Here is a 22,877-nt window from a genome sequence, read left to right on the forward strand (position 1 = left end):
AAGGCAGTGGAGGCCAGTTCGTTGGATGCTTTCAAGAGAGAGCTGGATAGAGCTCTTAAGGATAGCGGAGTGAGGGGGTATGGGGAGAAGGCAGGAACGGGGTACTGATTGAGAGTGATCAGCCATGATCGCATTGAATGGCGGTGCTGGCTCGAAGGGCTGAATGGCCTACTCCTGCACCTATTGTCTATTGTCTATTGTCAGGCAGCATCTCGGGAGAGAAGGAATGGGTGACGTTTCGGGTCGAGACCCTTCTTCAGACTGAGAGCTTGTAGCCTGAATCAGCTAGACTAATAGTGAAAGGGGGGAAAAAGAAGTACTAAGGATTTCAATGTTCTTTATACTATTTTTCAAAATGATGCTTGTGCATGATGAAAATTTTAACTTGTTTGCTACCAGTATATTTGTTTAATTCGAGTTTTTTCTGCAGTTTGTCTTTTGTAAACTGCTTATGTTTGAGGTATAAATTATAAAATTTTGTATTTGTAATTATCAATTTTACTTTTGAAACCCATTTGCCTTCAAGGTCTAGCAAATGAGAAACCAATTTAACGTTTAGTTTCATATTTATATTAATTTGCAAATGTTTGAATGTGTTGTATATAACTTATCGGTTTTAATTTTTTACCATTTATATCATGTCATTGGACCTGAAATGGACCATTTGACCTATTACGTCTATACCATTCAACCATGGCTGATCTGCTATCCCCCTCAACCCTGTCACCTTCAATAATTTCTAAATGTTTATCAAAGGCACTTAAAACTAAAACTCCCCACTTTGATAGGAAATAAAACTGCCCTAACTTTGCCTTCTGTGAAAGGTTATCATGTTGTCTGGGGAAGGGCAGTCAGAAACCTAGTTATCGCTGCGGCTTCACTGATGAGTATATAAGATCTTTCCACTTGGTCCAGTTAAATCAGGTGACAGGCAGTGTTCAGCATGATCTAGCTGGTAATGTTTAATTGCCGTCCTAAATAATGTGCACAGTTGGTTGTAATCTTCAAAAATCTCCTTGGACAATCCCAACCTGGGACTGACAATGTGTGGAGGGGTACTTCCACATGGAAACTGTAGATGCCTTGTCTTGAGTCAATAAACAATATTTAAATCTAAATATTAATCGAAAATACTTGTGCTTGGGTTAATGTGGTAAATTATATTCAAACATATTTGTTACTTATTAATCACAAATTACTTTGCTGTGGTTTACCTGTTACTTCATTCTACAAATATCCAGGCTTCCTCTCTCGTACATGTTCTGAAACACAATCTCACTTGTGTGATCTGATTCTATTAATGGTACTGTAGTTCTTGGAATGGTTAGTCCTTTTGTACGCAACTAAATATTGTTTTTATTACCAAAGATTGAAAGTAGTGTTGTTATTCCAAAAGATGTCTTTAAAAAAATTGACATGAGTAATGAAAACAACGTCTTCAGTTTGGATCTTGTATATGTAGAGGAAGTGCAAGCCATTTATCAAAATAACTTGACAGTTACAGCTGCAGTAATTTATATCGAAGTTGTAACCAAATGTTTTGTTGGCAGGGTTTTCAACCACCAAAGGTACCTTGTCATCAACCAATGAAAATAAACTTCGAGATGGATCACCAGTAAAACGGAGTCCCTCTGGTGCTGGTAATGTTTCTGGAGCAGGAAGTCATGCAACTGGGTGAGAATGAACCAACTCATATAGAAGAACCTTTGATTTATTTTCGTGTAGAAAAATAATTGCAGATGCTGGTACAAATCGAAGGTATCACAAAATGCTGGAGTAACTCAGCAGATTGGGCAGCATCTAGGAGAGAGGGAATGGGTGACATTTCGGATCGAGACCCTTCTTCAGACTTTTATTTTATTGATTTATTTTAAATCATTACCATCTCTGGTAGTACCGCACGAGATGCAACACCTGTCCCTTTACCTCCCCCCTCAACTCCATCCAAGGACCCAAACAGTCTTTCCAGGTGAGACAGAGGCTCACCTGCACCTCCTCCAACCTCATCTAGCGCATCCGCTGCTCCAGATGACAACTTATTTACATCCGCGAAACCAAGCGCAGGCTCGGCGATCGCTTCGCTCATCACCTGCGCTGGGTCCGCGTTGGCCAAACTGGTCTCCCGGTGGCCGAGCACTTCAACTCCCCCTCCCATTCCCAGTCTGACCTTTCTGTCATGGGCCTCCTCCAGTGCCATAGTGAGGCCCACCGGAAATTGGAGGAACAGCACCTCATATTTCGCCTGGGCAGCTTGCAGCCCAGTGGTATGAACATCGACTTCTCCAACTTTAGATAGTTCCTCTGTCCCTCTCTTCCCCTCCTCCTTCCCAGATCTCCCTCTATCTTCCTGTCTCCACCTATATCCTTCCTTTGTCCCACCCCCCTGACATCAGTCTGAAGAAGGGTCTCGACCCGAAATGTCACCCATTCCTTCTCTCCTGAGATGCTGCCTGACCTGCTGAGTTACTCCAGCATTTTGTGAATAAATACCTTCGATTTGTACCAGCATCTGCAGTTATTTTCTTATATCTCTTGAGCATTTGGTTATTTGAGGAATTTAAATCAAGTGGGTGGAACATTGATTTTCCCTTTTCCCCCTGGAATCTAAATTTGATTTGGGGTGAGATTAGTGAGGTGAAATTAATTTCTCAAGCCTGGCACATGCTGCCACTTCACCTTGACCCTTAGTGAAGCATTCTTAATAATTGAGTATTAAATTCGTATTTTTGCTTGAGTATCGCAGTTAGTGCATTTCTATTTTAAATTCTGGTAGAGCAAATTAAATGGAGATCTATTAAAATGATTCATTAATCTCTCTGTAATTCTTTCAGTGCTGGATCCTAGTGTGTTGATGTTTTTCTTTTATAGAATCTTGCACCTCCCTCACCTCAATGAGAAGGAAATTACATTTCTTATGTTTTTATTATTTGACTTGCACATTGATTTAAATGTTTTGTTTCTTAGTTTTCTGACACAAAAAAGTAATAACAGATAATTATCAAATTTCATTTCCAGAATATATGTGTCTATGAATTTGGATTGTTTCCACATTGCTCAACCTCTGTGTTATTTTGTAAATTGAAAGAAATATACAATACATTTTCCACCAGAGTTAAGATAGGCAAGTTGCAGTACAGCTGCTGACCTCGTGAGGAATAATGATATTACTAAATATTTCTCTACCCATCTATTTAAATACTCATGACAAGTTGAGATTTAAAAATTCAACTGATTATGTACAGAAAGTGATTGTTTAATTTAGTTTCAAAAAATATTCTATGGTCATAAATATTACCAATACATCTAAATTACATTTATTGCAAATATTACAAATAATACATTTGTCATGTACTTGGCAATGTTGTTTCTATGCCAACTTTTCAGAGGTTTTGCAAAATTGCACATTAATGATGTCCATTGTATTAACTTTAGCATCTCTCTTATTTCATCAGAGAATGTTTCTAAAGTTGATCATTTGTGGGCTGTCATATTTTGTGTGGGTCTACAAATGTGTGGAATTGTATTTGCTGAATACGCTGATGTTTTCACGATAGCAATCCAAATCCTTTCAGTTTCCGTATTCTTTAATGCCTCTTCACCTAACCATAAGTTTCCTCTTACACATACAGTGCCCTCCATAATGTTTGGGACAAAGACCCATCATTTATTTATTTGCCTCTGTACCCCACAATTTGAGATTTGTAATAGAAAAAATCACATGTGGTTAAAGTGCACATCGTCAAAATTTAATAAAGGCCATATTTACACATTTTGGTTTCATCACCATGTAGAAATTATAGCAGTGTTTATACATAGTCCCCCCATTTCAGGGCACCATAATGTTTGGGACATGGCTTCACAGGTTTTTGTAATTGCGCAGGTGTGTTTAAAAGAGAGCTCTCAGCACCTCGTGTTTCCTCCAGACTTTCCAACACCTTTGGAAACTTTTATTGCTGTTTATCAACATGAGGCCCAAAGTTGTGCCAATGAAAGTCAAAGAAGCCATTATGAGACTGAAAAACAAGAATAAAATTGTTAGAGACATCGGCCAAACCTTAGGCTTACCAAAATCAACTGTTTGGAACATCATTAAGAAGAAAGAGAGCCCTGGTGAGCTTACTAATCGCAAAGGGGCTGGTAGGCCAAGGAAGTCCTCCACAGCTGATGACAGAATTCTCTCTATAATAAAGAAAAATCCCCAAACACCTGTCCGACAGATCAGAAACACTCTTCAGAGAGTTTGTAAATTGGATCCAAAATTGACGTCATGAAAGACTAATTAGAAAGAGTAGAAAGGTAGAGGGGTGCTTTTCTGACCAGAGGTCTGAGATCAGTGGTCCGCAAGGATTAGTACTGGAACCTCTGTTGTTTGTAATATATATAAATAAATTGGATGAAAATATAGGTGGTCTGATTTGTAAGTTTGCAGTTGACATGAAAATTGGTGGAGTTGTAGAAAGTGGGGGAATGTTATTAAGGCATACCATATATCATTTGGAAATTTAGGCAGAGAAATAGCAAATGAATAAAGGAATATGAACAATGTGTATGCAGATGGGGTCAGTTAGATTTGGCGTCATGATCAGCACAGACAAGGTGGGCTGAAGGGCCTGCTCCTGTGCTGTATTGTTCGGTTCAGCGATGGGCGGAAGGATGACTGGAAGGGACAGATTGAAGACAATAGGCAAAAATAAATGGAAATAAAATGCAATTTCCTTGTAGCCCAGAAAAATATGATTTAGAATCCATTGTGTCAAAGGTTGGCAACAATGGGATCGGTGTACTTATCCACTAAGCAATTGGCAAACTAAAAGAAAATTGAAGCAAACCTTAAAAATGTCTCTGCTTTTTTCGGGGGGGGGGACGGGGGGGGGGGGGACTGGAACACATCGAAGGAGCATATTAATTTTTTTTTAAATACCAATGAATATTTCTCCTTTTCTAAAAACATTGAAATACCTGTTAGAATACTGTTCATGCCGTCTGCCCTCTACAATACAATACATCTTTATTGTCATTGTACAGGGGTACAACGAGATTGGGAATGCGCCTCCCATACGATGCAATAATTTAATTAGCTAGTCAGTATTAATTTAAACAACCCAATGAAACAAATTGTAACAGTTTTAAAAGCAGAATAAACTCTGCAACTAGTCCAAAAGACTATTCACTTTTTGCCAAATATTTCAATGTGAGTAACATCACACCTAAATTCAAATGTGAAATTGGCCAGAGTCAACATCTTAACTTTCCTGTAGAATTATGTTTCTTTTAACCCTCCTGTTCTATCCTACTCCCATTAGCCCGCACCAATCTTACTGGCTCAGCTGATCATTTTTATCTGATTAAATGATGAGCTAAGTTTATTTATTAGTGAGTAAATGGAGCAGGAATTGAAAGTAGGCTGAAATTTTGAATAAACCTTAAAATTATCTGCATCAATACTCATAAAATACTGTGGATAATGGTATTGGTTTAATATTGTCATGTGTGCTAAGATACAGTGAAAAGCTTTGTTTGCATGCTATCCAGTCAAATCATGTTATAATTAAGTACAATCAAGCCATACACAAGTACAACAAGTAACGCACAGAGAAAAATATCAGAATGCAGAATATAGTGCTGTAGCATTATAGCATTCCAGTTCCAGAGAAAAAGTCCAAGGTCCATAGATCGGAAGATTGTGATTACACCCTAGTTTATGGGAGGACTGTGCAATAGTCTGATAACAGTGGGAAGAATCTGCTCCTGAATCGGGTGGTATATACTTTCAAGCTTCTATATCTTTGGCATGACAGTAGAAGGGAAAAGATTGAATGTGTAGAGTATGATGCTATTAATTGTTTATGATAATTTATTTGCATATGGTTGAAAATATTGGAAACATTCGTTTAGATGAGATGGGGCCGTTTATTAGAAAGACGGCTTCCAAATGTTTTCTTTAAATTAGTGCAAAAGATCAGAAGTCAATTTTTCCTGATCCCCATGGAATTTATAGACGATAGGTGCAGGAGTAGGCCATTCGGCCCTTCGCGCCAGCACCACCATTCACTGTGATCATGGCTGATCATCCACAATCAGTACCCCGTTCCTGCCTTCTCCCCATACCCCTTGACTCCGCTATCTTTTAAGAGCTCTATCTAATTTCTTAGTCTTTACATTAGTTTGGCAACAATACCACCATGTGGAAAATCAACCTCTTAATATGAGTTTAGTTGATTATTGTCCCATGTACCGAAGTACGGTGGAAAGCTATCCAGTCAGTGAAAAGACTACACATAATTAGTTAAATATTGATGATGTGGATTGTAGACTAATGAAGAAAAAAAAGAATTTCACTGTACACTTAACTCCCTGTTGTATTTGTATCTGTTAGTAACATTTTAATTAATACATAAAATCTTTATATAATGACATAAAAAATCAATTTTGCCATTTATCTACCTTTTATTTTAAGAGATATTTAATTATGTGCCATTGGAAATTGATATTATTGAATTAGAATGATCACAAATTTAGAGGTTTCACATTTGCAACGTGCATTGATCAAAATTTTTTTTTTTTTCGATCGCACTCAAACAATTGTCAGAAATTCTATTGTCTTTTTGTGCTCTTTCAGATAATGAATGTTAATAGTGGCGACTGAAACACTTTTCCATTCCAGAGACCCAATGTAAGCATGAACCACTCCATAAACAGCATCTCTTACTCAGCCCAGCCTAATACCCCTCCTACGGTCTCTCTTTTAATGTATTTTTAGCAATCACCCCGTCATTTTTAAACCAAATTCTCTTCTCGATGTTCTTTTAATATCCTTGTCCCAACTAATTACACATCCGTCTTTTAGGATCTCTGCTAATTCTACGAGTGCCATATCAAATCCACCTTTTTTTCTTGCACTTTTTCCTTTTAACCAAATTAATTCTGATATTTACATTATCACAATGCAATGGATTCAACTTCTTGAAAGAAAAATCACTTCCTTTTTCTCTGTTTTAAATACCAACATTCTTAGCTATCCTCTTTGGACATGCTGCAAGAATGTATCGAGGCAGGCACTTAATTGGAATAAGGGAGAGTTTTAATATCCTAAAAACAACTAGACTTTCTGCAGGGCCAATAAAATATTCCCATAATTAACCACCTAAAACAATAGTTCAATGATTGTCTAACCTGTGCTCTCCGTAGCTTTCAATTGTGTAATAAATTAACACGGGTCTTATAGCACATGCTTAAAAACATGGCTGATTCACCACATGGGATCATTGTACTTTATGCAAACATTATAAACTTAAAAAAGGCTGATGGGTCAGAAAAAGTAAAATCTGCAGGAAGAAAATTGGAGATTCTTTGAGATATACCTGTAAGAACACGTTGATCTTTGCAATTTTATTTTGTGATGTACGAATGAGATGCTGGTTGTTCATACCATAAACATAGGTCATCTTTATCACTCACCAATCCAAAATGTCTTTATTTCATTCAAACTGAAAACGGTGGCTTACTGGTGTTCTGTAGTGGGATTTATTCATAGCTTAGAATTATTTATTAGAATGCTTGATATTGATGTTTGGTAAAAGACTTCAACATAATACTCCAAAGGATTGGCCATTTTGTGTATTAGGATCTATCCATTGAGTTGTTTCATTTTCTTAGCACTGTGGTACTATGTTTAACATTTTTGATGTGTACTTTGATGTTCTGTTTTTTAGGACTTTGTCCAGTAACATCAGGTCTCGAACACTAACACCGCCCGGTGGAACTAGGAATACTGCTGGAACAGGCTCAGTTAACAGAAAAACCCACAATACTGAGAATTATGAAAGGTAGTGTCATGTTTGATAGGAGTTAAATTGTGGTCAGTCAAAGCCAATGAGAGCAGTGCTATTGGCATTTCAAGCAGATGAAAATGCAAAGGAAATAAAACTTTGTCTTAATAATAATAATACCAGAATACTTATGTCTGAAGAGATTGGGAATGATTAAGATGTGTTTCGTTGTGGATTCTTGAAAATACATTTAAATTACTATTTGAAGTTCTGCGCTACTCTTGAAATTTTGTTACATGGTGGAACTGGATATGCTGTAATTTCATTTAGAATAAATTACAGTTTTCCCTTTCAGGAACAATATGAAATCTGGTTTAGACACCAGGGATAGTTCCACGTCTTTCAATGATGGGAACATAAAGAGCAGCATCAGAAATTCACCTGGTCAACAACTGCCAAGATTTTGTCGTCAATGTGGAACCAAGTATCCTGTGGAAGGTGCAAAGTTCTGTTGTGAATGCGGAGTGAGAAGGGTGATGCTTTGATCTTGTGGCACGAATATTTTCCAAGGCAAAGATGTTAAAACAATTTTCAGAGTTCATATGAAAATTGAACTGTTCAATGCTGCAAAAGTTTACCCAATATCAATATGCATCATGTAAAGATAAATTATAACTATAAATAATCTTTGCATTATATATGATGCGTTATAATCAAAATTGGAATTGTTACATTGATAATACAAGATTGCTGATTTCATTATACTGGGTTTTTTCAGTTGACTGCAATACATTGAAATTGCAGAGTCAAGATGGTACCTTCATCTTCAATGTAATTTATAAAGTAGGAGAGGCTGCACATTTAGTAAAAATAGTTCTCTGCATAACAGGGAGATTTGCTCTGCTTACCAGGTAAAAGTAAAATTCAACATCCTTTGGAAAATGTATTCCCTGGTAATTATGTTGCAGCTCAGTAGGGATAAATTGTCTAAATATAACAGCAAGCCCAGCATTTTTTGAGCATACGTTGGTCAGCAAATTAAAATGGAATGTAACAAAGTCAATTCATTCTAAAAAAATATAAGATGACTATTTCAAAATCAAAGCATTCACTTTACCTCATATACGTTCATTTCTATCAATTTAGTTTACACTCATCACTTATTCACAAATAATGCTGAATATTTGTATGGCTGCTGCAAATTATACAAATACTAATTGACTGAGTTATGAAATGCAGAAGATGCCAGTTATAGAGCTATTACATTGGTAAATGTTCACGGCTGGTCTTTTGGGTTGGTAAACTTGTTTCAATTTGGTAAATAATATTTTAACTACTGACACTGAAATTGTAACTGCATGGTATTATGGTGTGAAAGCAAATATATGCAGATTAATGTAACAACACAGAATGAAGGGTTCATGGCTTCATAAGACAAACTTTATACAGGTATAAGTTCTATACAGGTTAAAACTTGAATACATTTGGATATTGTATTGAATCTCATTTCTCTTGTAATCATCACATCTGAGGTATTGAAAGTTGCAGTTTGTTCTGTTAATGCCAGTGTACAATGATTATCCATGTGACAAACAAATGTTTCATGTGAATCATCTGATGTTTCTAAATATGCGGTAATGGTAAACCCAGTGATATTGATATGTTCAGGCATGTGGATTTTCATGAACCAAATAAAAGCTGAAAAAAAATCTGCAGCTTTTAAATGCAAAAGGAAGGCAATGTAGACATTTCTTCAGGGATTATGTGCTTGGATTTATCTCAGTGTCATGAAAATTCATCTTTAGCAAAGAATGATGTTTTGATATTTTAAAAGAAAGGTTTAAAAACAGATGTGATGTATTTCACATGAAACATTAAGTTATGTACCTGTCAGATGGCACAGTCTCGGGTGAAGTTAAAGGATTCCATGCCACTATTTGAAAGTCGGTAAATTTCACCTTGCGTCCTGGTCAATGGTTATCCCACAGTTGATTATCATGATTTTTTTAACTGATTATCCGGTCACTGCATGTTTACGTCAGTACAGTGACTCAATTTTTAAAACTGTTTTTGAATGTGAGAGTATTTCAAGATTGTTGAAAGTTTGGGGGGAAAAAAACTTGTCTTTAATGTAAAAGGATGCGAATGATTGTGAAAGTAACAGGATAATGAATTACATCACAGTAATGTCAATACATTAAATAGGCTGGAAGCTACTCAATGGACTAATTCTGTAAGAAAATCTTTTGTTTATTTTATTGAAACTCCTTGTTCTAATTTAAGTTTATTTATTTAAAGAGCAGAAAGTTTTTTCCTTGTTGTATACTGGTATCATGCATGAGGTGGCAGAGATTTAGATGTGAAAAAATAAGCTACTTGCATAAAGTTAAACTGGTAGTTTATTAAAAATGGAAAATAAAATCTCATTAGTACAGACACAATTGTGATTGTTGCTGGTTACTCATCTCCAATTCATGTGCGTAGGAAGGATCTGCAGATGCTGGTTTAAACCGAAGATAGACACAAAAAGTTGGGAGTTACTCAGCAGGTCAGGCAGCATCTCTGGAGAAAAGGAATAGGTGACGTTTCGGGTCAACCCGTCCGAAGTGGGGTCTCGACCTAAAACATCACCTATTCCTTTTCTCCAGAGATGCTGCCTGACTCGCTGAGCTACTCCAGCTTGTTGTATCCAATTCATGTGTGCTTACACAGCCTTAAACCTTAAGACGTGTAAGACTAAGAAGAGGCCTTGTTTAAGATGTTCCAGGATCTTAGAATGAATCCCTGGAGATGTTCATGAATCTGTATAAGGCTTTGGAATAGGCAACTTATGTAGCCCTGCATATTTAGTAATTGGAGACGGTGTGGAACAAAATAGGTTTCCCAAACTGACTACCTTGTAGTGTAGGAAAGAACTGCAGATGCTGGTTTAAATTGAAGGTAGACACAAAATGCTGGAGTAACTCAGCGGGACAGGCAGCATCTCTGGAGAGAAGGAATGGGTGACGATTCGGGTCGAGACCCTTCTTCCGACCTTGTAGGTCCTGCGAAGAGCTGAAGCACTGGGGATACTTGCTCTGTAGATGCTCTGTAGTATTCAGAGACATGTCGTACAATAACCAGTAAAAGGGAAAGTCATTTACAGTGCCCTCCATAATGTTTGGGACAAAGACCCATCATTTATTTATTTGCCTCTGTACTCCACAATTTGAGGTTTGTAATAGAAAAAAATCACGTGGTTAAGTGCACATTGTCAGATTTTAATAAAGGCCAATTTTACGCATTTTGGTTTCACCATGTAAAAATTACAGCAGTGTTTATACATAGTCCCCCCATTTCAGGGCACCATAATGTTTGGGACACAGCAATGTCATGTAAATGAAAGTAGTCATGTTTAGTATTTTGTTGCATATCCTTTGCATGCAATGACTGCTTGAAGTCTGTGATTCATGGACATCACCAGTTGCTGGGTGCCTTCTCTGGTGATGCTCTGCCAGACCTGTACTGCAGCCATCTTTAACATGCTTGTTTTGGGGGCTTGTCCCCTTCAGTTTTCTCTTCAGCATATAAAAGGCATGCTCAATTGGGTTCAGATCGGGTGATTGACTTGGCCACACAAGAATTGACCATTTTTTAGCTTTGAAAAACTCTTTTGTTGCTTTAGCAATATGTTTGGGATCGAACCGCTGGCCAATGAGTTTTGAGTCATTTGTTTGAACTTGAGCAGATAGGATGTGTCTATACACTTCAGAATCCATTACGCTACTACCATCAGCAGTTGTATCATCAATGAAGATAAGTGAGCCAGTACTTTCAGCAGCCATACATGCACAGGCCATAACACCCCCACCATCATGTTTCACAGATGAGGTGGTATGCTTTGGATCTTGGGCAGTTCCTTCTCTCCTCCATACTTTGCTCTTGCCATCACCCTGATATAAGTTAATCTTCGTCTCGTCTGTCCACAAGACTAAAAATGGTCAGATTTCTATTCTAAAAATGGCCTTTATTAAAATCTGACGATGTGCATTTTAAGCACGTGATTTTCTTTCTATTACAAATCTCAAATTGTGGAATACAGAGGCAAATAAATAAATGATGGGTCTTTGTCTCAAACATTATGGAGGGCACTAACTGTTCGTACTCCATGCGTGTATCTTCCATTAAATCCGCCTTGTTTCTATCGTGATATCTTTTTATTCCCACTTCACTTTTGTATTCACCTGGGTTTTTTTAAGTACCTCAACCTCTTGCTGATATAGAGAGTCCCAAATTCTTTGCATTCTCTGAGTAAAGAAATGTTTCCTCTTTGATTAATCAGCAGTATGTATTCCTCCACTTGCTGGAGAATCTAAACTTGAAAAAACAATCTCCATTTCTCACAATATAACCTCCTCATAATGTTAAAATAACCTGTATATTACCTTGGAGTCATGTGTCGTCTGACCAAAGAAACCCTTAAGTTTAACTGTTAGCATTTTCAATTGCTTGCAAGCCTGCGACTTTTTATTGATCACTTGTATTCCTTTACTCCATCTGATTCAGTTTAATACACATGTAACTCATCAGTCTGCAAGTTTTTGTAATATGTATTATTTTGCGTTCTTTCTCAATCTTACCCATAACCCTCAATTTAGCATTTTCCTCAAATGTTACTTATTCTTCCCTATTACTTAAGGTTATGGCATTAATGAAAATTGTGAGTAACTTTGTTAGTAACACTAATCCCTGTAGAATACAACTTGCAGCCTTTCTAAAAAGGCCTGCTTTACCTCCGCCCACAGTTTGTTGATGATTTGCCACCTTAATAAGTATGCCTTCACCTGCATCACGAGCTTATTAAAAACTTATCGAAAATCCAAGCGCGCGAATCAAGTGGAATCAAGGGATACGGGGAGAAGGAAGGCACAGGTTGCTGATTGTAGATGATCAGCCATGATCACAATGAATGGCAGTGTTAGCTCGAAGGGCCAAATGGCCTCCTCCAGCACCTACCTTCTATGTTTCTGACATTTTCCATTCTACTTTGCAATCTACACTGATTTGTAATTGTATTTTCAGTTTCTAAATGTACTACCTTTGTTTTGCTATAAATTTGAGATTCTTTCTTTTAACTGATGTTACACTGAGGCACGTAGCTCCAAAGATTTATTCCGACGCCAGCAGAGGTCGCTGGTGGTCGGCCCAGCCAGCACCACCTCCTATACTGCTGGAGGCCACCAGAGGTCGCTGGTGGTCGGCCCAGTCAGCACCATCACCTATACCACCGGACACCAGCAGAGGGGGCTGGTGTTATCACCGCTGCTGGGGAGCAGCAGCCAAGCAATGTCGCCCACTTTGTGCCTTCCCAGGAAACGTAGGGGCCGGCCGTCAGTGATTTCTTCGACGGCCAGCCAGATCCATCGCGTGTTCACGCGGGATCGCCGCACTGGGGGTCGGTTCCTCGTGGACACGGGAACGGTGGTGAGCGTCTTGCCTCCTTCCATCGCCGACATTCATGCGGGCAAACGCGGCCCCCTCCTCACTGCGGCGAACGGGAGCCCTATCAGTACTTACGGGGTCCGCACGCTAACCCTCAACTTCGGCCATAGCTGGTTTTCGTGGGGGTTTGTTGTCGCCAACATTTCCCAGCCGCTGCTGGGCGCCGACTTCCTGCGAGCGCATTCAATGCTCTTGGATGTCAGGCAGCAGCGCCTGGTGCACTCCAGCACGCTGGGGCCGGCCTCCCTCCACGTTGGACCCCTGTCGTCCGTGGATGTGACTTACGCGCGCAAAATGGCGGATTTCCCAGACATCATCAAACCCCACTTCCGCTCCTCCGCCCCCAAGCATGGGGTGGAGCACCACATCCCTACCACTCCATGCCCGTGCACGCCCATGCGCGGCGTCTTGCACCAGACAAACTCCATCTGGCCTGGGAGGAGTTCCGCCGGATGGAGTCGATGGGCATCATGCGCCCCTCCGATAGCCCATGGGCATCACCGCTCCACATGGTCCCCAAGGCGGAAGGGGGCTAGCGCCCATGTGGGGACTACCGTCGTTTGAATGATACCCACCGTCGCCGACAGGTACCCGGTCCCGCACATCCAGGACTTCAATGCCCACCTGGCCGGAGCATCGGTGTTCTCCAAGGTGGACCTCGTGCGCGGGCACAATCAAATCCGGTCCACCCAAACGACATTCCTAAGAAGGCCATTATTACACCGTTCGGACTGTTTGAATTCTTGAGGATGCCGTTCGGATTGAAAAACGCCGCACAGGCCTTCCAACGGCTTATGGACTGTGTGTGCCGAGGCCTGGACTTTGTATTCGTGTACATGGACGACATACTCGTGGCTCTTCCGTTTGCGGCAGGATCACTACACCCACCTCCGCCAGCTGTGTCAGCGCCTCAGCGTTTACGGGTTGGTTGTTAACATGTCCAAGTGCTGTTTCGGGGTGACGGCCGTCGACTTCCTCGGCCATCGCATCACCCCACAAGGGGTGGTACTGTGGAGATGAGGAACTCATCGACTCATCACACACAGCGACTCTGTGCTTTTAGAAACCTGTCTACGAGATCTTTAATAAACTACGGATAAGTGAGGTCTGTGCCGACTCTGATTATTATCAACCAACTGACCGGGAACGCGAACTCGACAGTACCTCTGCCGGCCAGGGTGGACACTGTCCGCCGGTTCCCCCTTCCGACCACCGTTAAAGGGCCTGCAAGAATTCGTGGGGATGGTCTCTTTTTATCACCGCTTCTTGCCGGCGATAGCCGGAATCATGCGCCCGCTTTTCCACCTCATGATTGGTCGTCGCAAGGAGGTCGAGTGGTCCGGCGAAGCAGTAGCGGCGTTTGAGCATGCCAAGGCGGCCACGATGCTCGTCCATCCCAGGGAGGATGCCCCAACCGCCCTGACCGTGGACGCTTCTGAGGTGGCGGTCGGGGCTGTGCTGGAGCAGCTCATTGACGGGTGCTGGCGGCCGCTCGCCTTCTTCAGCAGGCACCTCAGCGGCGCCCAACGACGTTACAGCGCTTTTGATCGTGAGCTCCTCGCCCTGTACCTCGCCGTACGCCACTTTCGGTACTTCCTGGAGGGGAGGCCCTTCACTGCCTTCGCGGATCGCAAGCCGCTCACCTTCGCGTTTGCCAAGTTTTCAGATCAGATTGCCAAGTTTTCAGTTTCCACCTCAATCCGCTTCGTGGAGGGCAAGTACAACACGGTGGCCGACGCCTGAACTTGGCCTCCTCCTCCGCCGAGTTGGTGTATGGGGCCCCGTTGACGGTTCCCGGAGAGTTCATCCCACCGGCACTGGGTCAGGTAGAGAAGCCTTCGGACGCCCTGCAATGTCTTCGGCAGACGGTGGGCAAGCTGGCATCTGTGCCCACGTCTCGTAATGGGTCCTTCCGTCCGCACGTTCCTCCAGCGCTGGAGGACTGCCAGTTCATTTTCCTACGCAGGGACGTTCATTGGACACCTCTCCAGCGGCCGTACGAGGGCCCCTTCCGAGCCCTGCAACATGGCTCGTCCACATTCGTCCTGGACATGGGGGGTCGGAGTGAGACCGTTTCGGTTGCCGGCGCACGTGGACATTGATCGGCCGGTGCTGGTCACGCGGTCCCAACTGCGAGGTCGCCCTCCGTCTACGTTACCTCCTCCAGTGTCTGCTCCGTCCCCTCCATCTGTCGGTCGGTCGCCAGTTCCTGCGCCGGGCGTGGTGCGCACCCGGGCTGGTCGCCTCGTGCGCCCTCCTGTCTGTTTCGTACCTTCGGTTCTTGGGGGGAGGTCCTGTGGCAGTCCCTGGGTATTAGGCCACTCCAAGCGTCAGTCCCCTCGGCACTTGACGGACAGGGACGAGGGACTGCCCACAGGCTACGGGGTTTCTACCCAGGGCTTTTTGGGGGGTGTTTCATCCCTTCGGTGGAACTCGTTGTGAGTGGATGCTCACAACCTGCATTAAAGAACTTTCAAAACCTGCCTGGCGTTTAGCCTATTTCTGGCCACGTCCAGGCCACTACACTATAGACAATAAGTGGTTATTTTTTAATTTAACCGTATGGCACATCTTTAATTTACATGTACAGTATGTTTAGATATTTGAAACTACTTAATAGTAATACGAGTCAGATATTATAAGAAAATAACTGCAGATGCTAGTACAAATCGAAGGTATTTATTTCACAAAATGCTGGAGTAACTCAGCAGGTCAGGCAGCATCTCAGGAGAGAAGGATTGGGTGACGTTTCAAGTCGAGACCCTCTTGTCCCGCCCACCTGACATCAGTCTGAAGAAGGGTCTCGACCAGAAACGTCACCCATTCCTTCTCTCCTGAGATACTCCAGCATTTTGTGAAATAAATACCTTCGAGTCAGGTATTATGTAATTAGATGCAATATAAAGTTCTATCTTAACCTCAAGAACATTTTCTACTGCATCAGTGACATTTATGCTGAGTAAGATTCAAGGAAAAAAATCATTAAACCATTGTTTTTCAACACTATGGTGATAGATTCAACCTGCACCTATTTATTGTTATTTTTTTTCTACATAATCATAACGGTACTTTTAAAGAGCCTGAATAAATATTGTTGGATTTGAGAAACTAACTCTTTTTCTGATCAATGATGCCAATTGAGGTTTTTTTTTAAACTGATGAAAAATCAAGAGGCCATTAAAATCAATGTCACTGGACTGTGATTTCTTAATGTAGGATTTTGAATGGATTTTGTTTTTGGAAATGCAGTTAAAGCAGTGCTGGGAAGCAATGGTACCAAGCTAATTGAAGCTACAAATAAATTTATCTGAAAACATTTATCTAATACACAATTAGGAAAAATATTTGGAGTCTGGTTTGGTGCAAAAGGACCGTGGAAAGGAATGTAAATGAAAACATGTTATTTGTGTGCAGCCAGCAGGAATCAATGCCTGTAGTTCTAAGGCATAAGTCATAGGAGCAGAAGAAGTAAGCCATTCGGTACATCGAGTCTACTCTGCTATTCAATCATGGCTGATCTATGTTTCCCTCTCAATCCCATTCTCCTGCCTGCTCCCCATAACCCTTGACACCATTACTAATCAAGAATCTGTCCACCTCCCCTGAAAAATAACCAATGAATTTGCCTCCACAGCTGTCTGTGGCATTGAATGCCAGATTCACCACCCACTGATTAAAGAAATTCTTCGTCTCCTATCTACAGGCACATCCTTTTATTCTGAGGTTGTGCCTTCTTTGTACTAGACTCTCTCACTTATAGAAACATCCTCTCCACATCCAATCTATCCAGGCCTTCCACTATTCGGTAAGTTTCAATGAGGTCCCCCCTCATCCTTCTAAACTCACTCGAGTACAGGTCCCATGCCATCAAACAATCATTATATATCATCCCTGGGATAATTCTCAGAAATACCTCGTAAATATTTAAATATCAAGTGTGTAGATCTAGCAAGAGAGTTTAAATAGAGTTAGAGTTGAAGGGGAGTTGGATTGGAAAATACAATGATTATTGGAGAAGAGACTGCTGGAATAAATCAGAGAACCAACATAAAAGCAAATATTAATTGTTCAGAGCTAGTGACTGATAGAAGCTTCAAGCCCAATCAGTAAAACAAAGACACGTTATATGATTAAAAGTTCCTATTTCGTAGTGGTTTTAAAGTTTAACTTGCGTCTCTTTTTGGAGCCACCTATTAGTGTTGGAAAGAAAATGAACTAATGAATATAGCAGCTAACTATTGAAATTTTCAGTCTCAAAATGTCTGTGCTAAAAAGTTTAGTATTTTAACTCCTTTAGATGACAATTGTCCCAAGTCCATTCTGGATGAGAGTAATATGAACTTTGAATTTGGCCTTATTTTGTTTGTGCCATGTTTCCACTCCTTGCCACCTTCCATCCCCCACTTTATGATGTAAAGAAATGTACTGGAAACCACTACAATATTTGCATTTAGTAAGAGCCCGTCTTTGGACCACTGGCACCACATGTTGCATCCATTGCTCATTATCAGCCTGTATTTTGGCACTTACCATTTTCATTCAAAAGGAACAAGATTTATTCAATCATGTGTTTGGGAATTATTGATTTATAGTGATTTACACTTGGTCTCAAATATCACTGGAAATTTCAAAGGGTTAATCTTTTGAATAATTATCCCATATATTAATTCATTCTTTCCAGTAAACTAGAGGTGATGTATGCAACTGTGTTACATGTGGTCAAGGTTTTTTTTAACGCAATACATTTTTTGTAAAGTTGTAATACGATTTAATCTAAAATGGGAGCTTGACCCAATGTAATGTGAAAATTAGAAGACTGGAATCAGAAATATTGTAATAAATTAGTGTTTAACAGCAAGCCTATTGTTAGTGGAAAAGGTATATTGGAAATGTGTTTTTGCGCTAGTCTTCATTATAGTCAAGCACATTGTTTTATTTTTGCAAGAGCTCTGCTGAACTGATGAACAATTTTATAAGCCATAAATTTTGTTTCGTAAGCATTACACGAATTATGTTTTATAAATTAGCTCCACACTTTTCATTGAAATTGCATAAAAATTGCAGTATTTCCAAATTAATCACATAATTTCTGTCAATGTTTCCATCCATTTCAATTTTATTCTAGTATCATGTGCATTTTTTAATATTTTAAACAGAAAATAAAGTGCATGCTTCAATTAAAATTTGCGTCCTTTGTATCTGATTATTGAGAAAAACTGGAAGCTCTCCTTTTGAAAGAGAATAACACATACTTAAGCAAGTCCATATTTAAAACTTCTATAAACTAATGCATCCACCTTTTAATGCATCTAAATGCAAAAAATAAAAATAATAAAAATAATTTAAACCAAAATGTTGGATCTGAATGGATTTTTGGGAACCGAGGAAGGAGAAATCAATATGCAGTTACACAAGTAGATGACTAATATAAAGAGGGGGGGGGGGTTAATATATCAGTTACACTTCTCTCCATTTGCAAAGGTTCATGTGATAGAGCACAGGGAATAAAATGAGTAGAGGTTTACATTGTGGATCTTTACATTTCAATTGATGAGAACAATTTATAAAAATTCAGAAGAATTAATTGGGAGCAGACTTAAGCCATTCGGCCCATCGAGTCTATGCTGCCATTCAATCATGCCTGATCGATCTTTCTCTTTCAACCCCATTCTCCTGCCTTCTCCCGATAACCCTCGATACCCTTACCAATCAAGAATCTATCAATCTCCATCTTAAAAATACCCACTGACTATAACCCAGAGGCTCTACCCTGTGGTTCAAGACTCTCCCACCAGTGGAAATGCCCTCTCCACATTCACTCTATCCAGGCCTTTCACTATTCGGAAAGTTAACCCAATCATTCCCGGGATCATTGGAATAAACCTCCTCTGGTCCCTCTCCAACACCAGCACATCCTTCAACGGATTATGGGCCCAAAATAGCTCCCAATACTCCAAATACGATCTGACTTGTCTTTATATAGACCTCAGCACTGCATCCCTGGTTTTGTTTTCTACCACGCTCGAACTAAATGCTAACATTGCATTTGCCTTCCTTACTGCACCAGCACTCCCAAGTCCCTTTGCACCACTAACTGCACTTCAACCCATCTTCGCATCATTTGCAAACTTGGCCACATAACTTTCAATTTCCTCATCCAAATGATTGACATACATCATGAAGAGTGGTGGTCCCAGCACAGACCCCTGTGGAACACTGCTAGTCACTGGCAGGCAATCAGAAAAAGCCCCCTTTATTGCCACTCTTTTCCTTTTGCCATTCAGCCAACCTGCTATCCATGCAAGTATCTTTCCTCTGATACCATGGGCTCTCATCTCCTTTAGCAGCCTCACGTGTGGCACCTTGTCAAAGGCCCTCTGAAAATCCAGGTAAACCGCATCGTCTGTCCTGCTATTTACTTCCTCAAAGAATTCCAACAGGTTTGTCAGGCAAGATCTTCCCTTTACAAAACCATGCTGACTTTGGCCTATTTATTCTAAGTTATTCAGAGCTTCAACCTTTATAATGGATTCTTAAAATCTTACCAACCACTGAAGTCAGGCTAACTGGCCTATAATTGCCTCTCTTGTTTTGCTCCCTTCTTGAACAGTGGAGTAACATTTGTAATTTTTTCAAACCTCTGGAACCACTCCTGACTAGTGACTCTTGATAGATCACCACCAATGCCTCCACAATCTCTAAAGCCACCTCCTTCAGATCCCTGGGGTGTAGGCGATCTTGTCCAGGTGACTTGTCCACCTTCAGTTTCCAAAGTACCTTAACCTCAGTAATAACCAGTCCACTAACTTCTGTCTCCTGATTCTCTTGGAATTCAGGAACATTGCTGATGTCTTCCACTGTGAAGACTGATGCAAAAAAAACAATTCAATTCATCTGCCATTTCTTTATTCCCCATTGTCATTTTCCAGCAGTCCAATGTTCACTCTTGCCTCTCTTTTTATATATGTGCAGACATTTTTACTGTCTTTGATTACTGACTAACTTATCTTCATGTTTCATCTTTTCTCCCCCTATTGCCTTTTGAGTTACCTTCTGTTGGTTTTTAACAGCTTCCCACTAATCTTCAAAACATAATATGCCTTCTCTTTTAGTTTTATGCTGCCCTTGAAAGCCACAGTCACCTCATTCTCCCCTTAGAATCTATCTGCCTCTTGGGGATGAACAGATCCTGCATCTTCCTAATTATTCCCAGAAACTTCTGCCATTCCAGCTGTGGAATAAAGAAGGGTCTGAAGAAGGGTTCTGACCCAAAACATCACCTGGTCCTTTTCTCAAGAGATGCTGCCTGACCAGCTGAGTTGCTCCATCACTTTGTGTCCAACTTTGGCATCTGCAGTTCCTTGCTACACTTTGTTGCTAGGGTCCCTTTCCAATTAACTTTAGCCAGTTCCTCCCTCGTGCCTCTAGTCACCTTTACTCAACAGTAATACCGACATATCCGATTTAATCAAGGATTGTTCTATTCTCCAAAAAAATCCATTAATGTCATAATCTTTCAAAAAGTACATAAAATATTTACTTTAAATACAAAGTCATTAATGTAAAAACATGAATTTTAAGTGCATTTAAACATCTTTTAATGGCAAGCATAAGACAAAGTGAATCAACTTATTCATATTGCAAACAGTAACATTTTAGTGTAATATTTTCAGTAATCAAATGTTTACTGCATTATTCAAACAAATGCTAACATTTAATGCAATATCATATCTGTTCAATATAGAATTTACAGACAAGGTAAAATAGATTATCGACAATAGACAATAGGTGCAGTAGGCCCTTCATGCCGGCACCACCATTCAATGTGATCATGGCTGATCATTCTCAATCAGTACCCCGTTCTTGCCTTCTCCCAATACCCCCTGACTCCGCTATCCTTAAGAGTTCTATCAAGCTCTCTCTTGAATGCATTCAGAGAATTGGCCTCCACTGCCTTCTGAGGCAGAGAATTCCACAGATTTACAACACTCTGACTGAAAAAGTTTTTCCTCATCTCCGTTCTAAATGTCCTACCCCTTACTCTTAAACTGTGGCCCCTGGTTCTGGACTCCCCCAACATTGGGAACATGTTTCCTGCCTCTAACGTGTCCAACCCCTTAATAATCTTATATGTTTCGATAAGATCCCCTCTCATCCTTCTAAATTCCAGTGTATACAAGCCTAGCCGCTCCAGTCTTTCAACATAGGACAGTCTCGCCATTCCGGGAATTAACCTAGTAAACCTACGCTGCACGCCCTCAATAGCAAGAATATCCTTCCCCAAATTTGGGGACCAAAACTGCACAGTACTCCAGGTGTGGTCTCACTAGGGCCCTGTACAACTGCAGAAGGACCTCTTTGCTCCTATATTGAACTCTTGTTATGAAGGCCAACATTCCATTGGCTTTCTTCACATCCTGCTGTACCTGCATGCTTCCTTTCAGTGACTTATGCACTAGGACAACCAGATCTCGTTGTACGTCCCCTTTTCCTAAATTGACACCATTCAGATAATAATCTGCCTTCCTATTCTTACCACCAAAGTGGATAACCTCAGACTTATCAACATTAAACTGCAACTGCCATGCATCCGTCCACTCACACAACGTGTCCAAGTCACCTTGCAACCTCATAGCATCTTCCTCACAGTTCACACTACCACCCAGCTTTGTATCATCTGCAAATTTGCTAATGGTACTTTTAATCCCTTCATCCAAGTCATTAATATATATTGTAAATAGCTGCGGTCCCAGCACCGAGCCTTGCGGTACCCCACTAGTCACTGCCTGCCATTCTGAAAGGGATCCATTTATCCCCACTCTTTGCTTTCTGTCTGCCAACCAATTCTCTATCCATGTCAGTACCCTGCCCCCAATACCATGTGCTCTAATTTTGCCCACCAATCTCCTATGTGGGACCTTGTCGAAGGCTTTCTGAAAGTCGAGGTACACCACATCCACCGGCTCTCCCCTGTCAATTTTCCTAGTTACATCCTCAAAAAATTCCAGAAGATTAGTCAAGCATGATTTCCTCTTCGTAAATCCATGCTGACTCAGAACGATCCTGTTACTGCTATCCAAATGCTCTGCAATTTCGTCTTTTATAATTGACTCCAGCATCTTCCCCACCACTGATGTCAGACTAACTGGTCTATAATTTCCCGTTTTCTCTCTCCCTCCTTTCTTAAAAAGTGGGATAACATTAGCTACCCTCCAATTCACAGGAACAGATCCTGAATCTATAGAACATTGGAAAATGATCATCAATGCGTCCACAATTTCTAGAACCACCTCCTTAAGTACCCTGGGATGCAGACCATCCGGCCCTGGGGATTTATCAGCCTTCAGTCCTATCAGTCTACCCATCACCATTTCCTGCCCAATGTGAATCTCCTTCAGTTCCTCCATCACCCTAGGATCTCTGGCCACTAGAACATCTGGGAGATTGTTTGTATCTTCCTTAGTGAAGACAGATCCAAAGTACCAGTTCAACTCGTCTGCAATTTCCTTGTTCCCCATAATAAATTCCGCTGCTTCTGTCTTCATGGGACCCACATTTACCTTGACTATTTTTTTCCTCTTCACATACCTAAAACAGCATTTACTATCCTCCTTTATATTATTCGCC

General features: G+C 40.7%; 2 protein-coding genes across 2 annotated transcripts in view; one reads left to right on the plus strand and one right to left on the minus strand.

Annotated features, from left to right (window-relative positions):
* Positions 1–10,332, plus strand: part of zc2hc1a (zinc finger, C2HC-type containing 1A) — a 33,042-nt gene extending 22,710 nt beyond the window's left edge. The window contains exons 7-9 of the mRNA XM_078398193.1: positions 1,551–1,674; positions 7,713–7,826; positions 8,125–10,332. Of these exons, the coding sequence (XP_078254319.1) occupies positions 1,551–1,674; positions 7,713–7,826; positions 8,125–8,314 (428 nt within the window). The 3' untranslated portion in view covers positions 8,315–10,332. The remainder of the gene's footprint in view (positions 1–1,550; positions 1,675–7,712; positions 7,827–8,124) is intronic.
* LOC144592924 (uncharacterized) overlaps positions 3,636–22,877 on the minus strand; it is a 41,220-nt gene continuing 21,978 nt past the window's right edge. Inside the window, exon 6 of the mRNA XM_078398195.1 lies at positions 3,636–4,013. Coding sequence (XP_078254321.1) covers positions 3,948–4,013 — 66 coding nt within the window. The 3' untranslated portion in view covers positions 3,636–3,947. The remainder of the gene's footprint in view (positions 4,014–22,877) is intronic.

The sequence above is a fragment of the Rhinoraja longicauda genome, chromosome 4 (genome assembly GCF_053455715.1).
Source record: "Rhinoraja longicauda isolate Sanriku21f chromosome 4, sRhiLon1.1, whole genome shotgun sequence".
Lineage (NCBI taxonomy): Eukaryota > Metazoa > Chordata > Chondrichthyes > Rajiformes > Arhynchobatidae > Rhinoraja > Rhinoraja longicauda.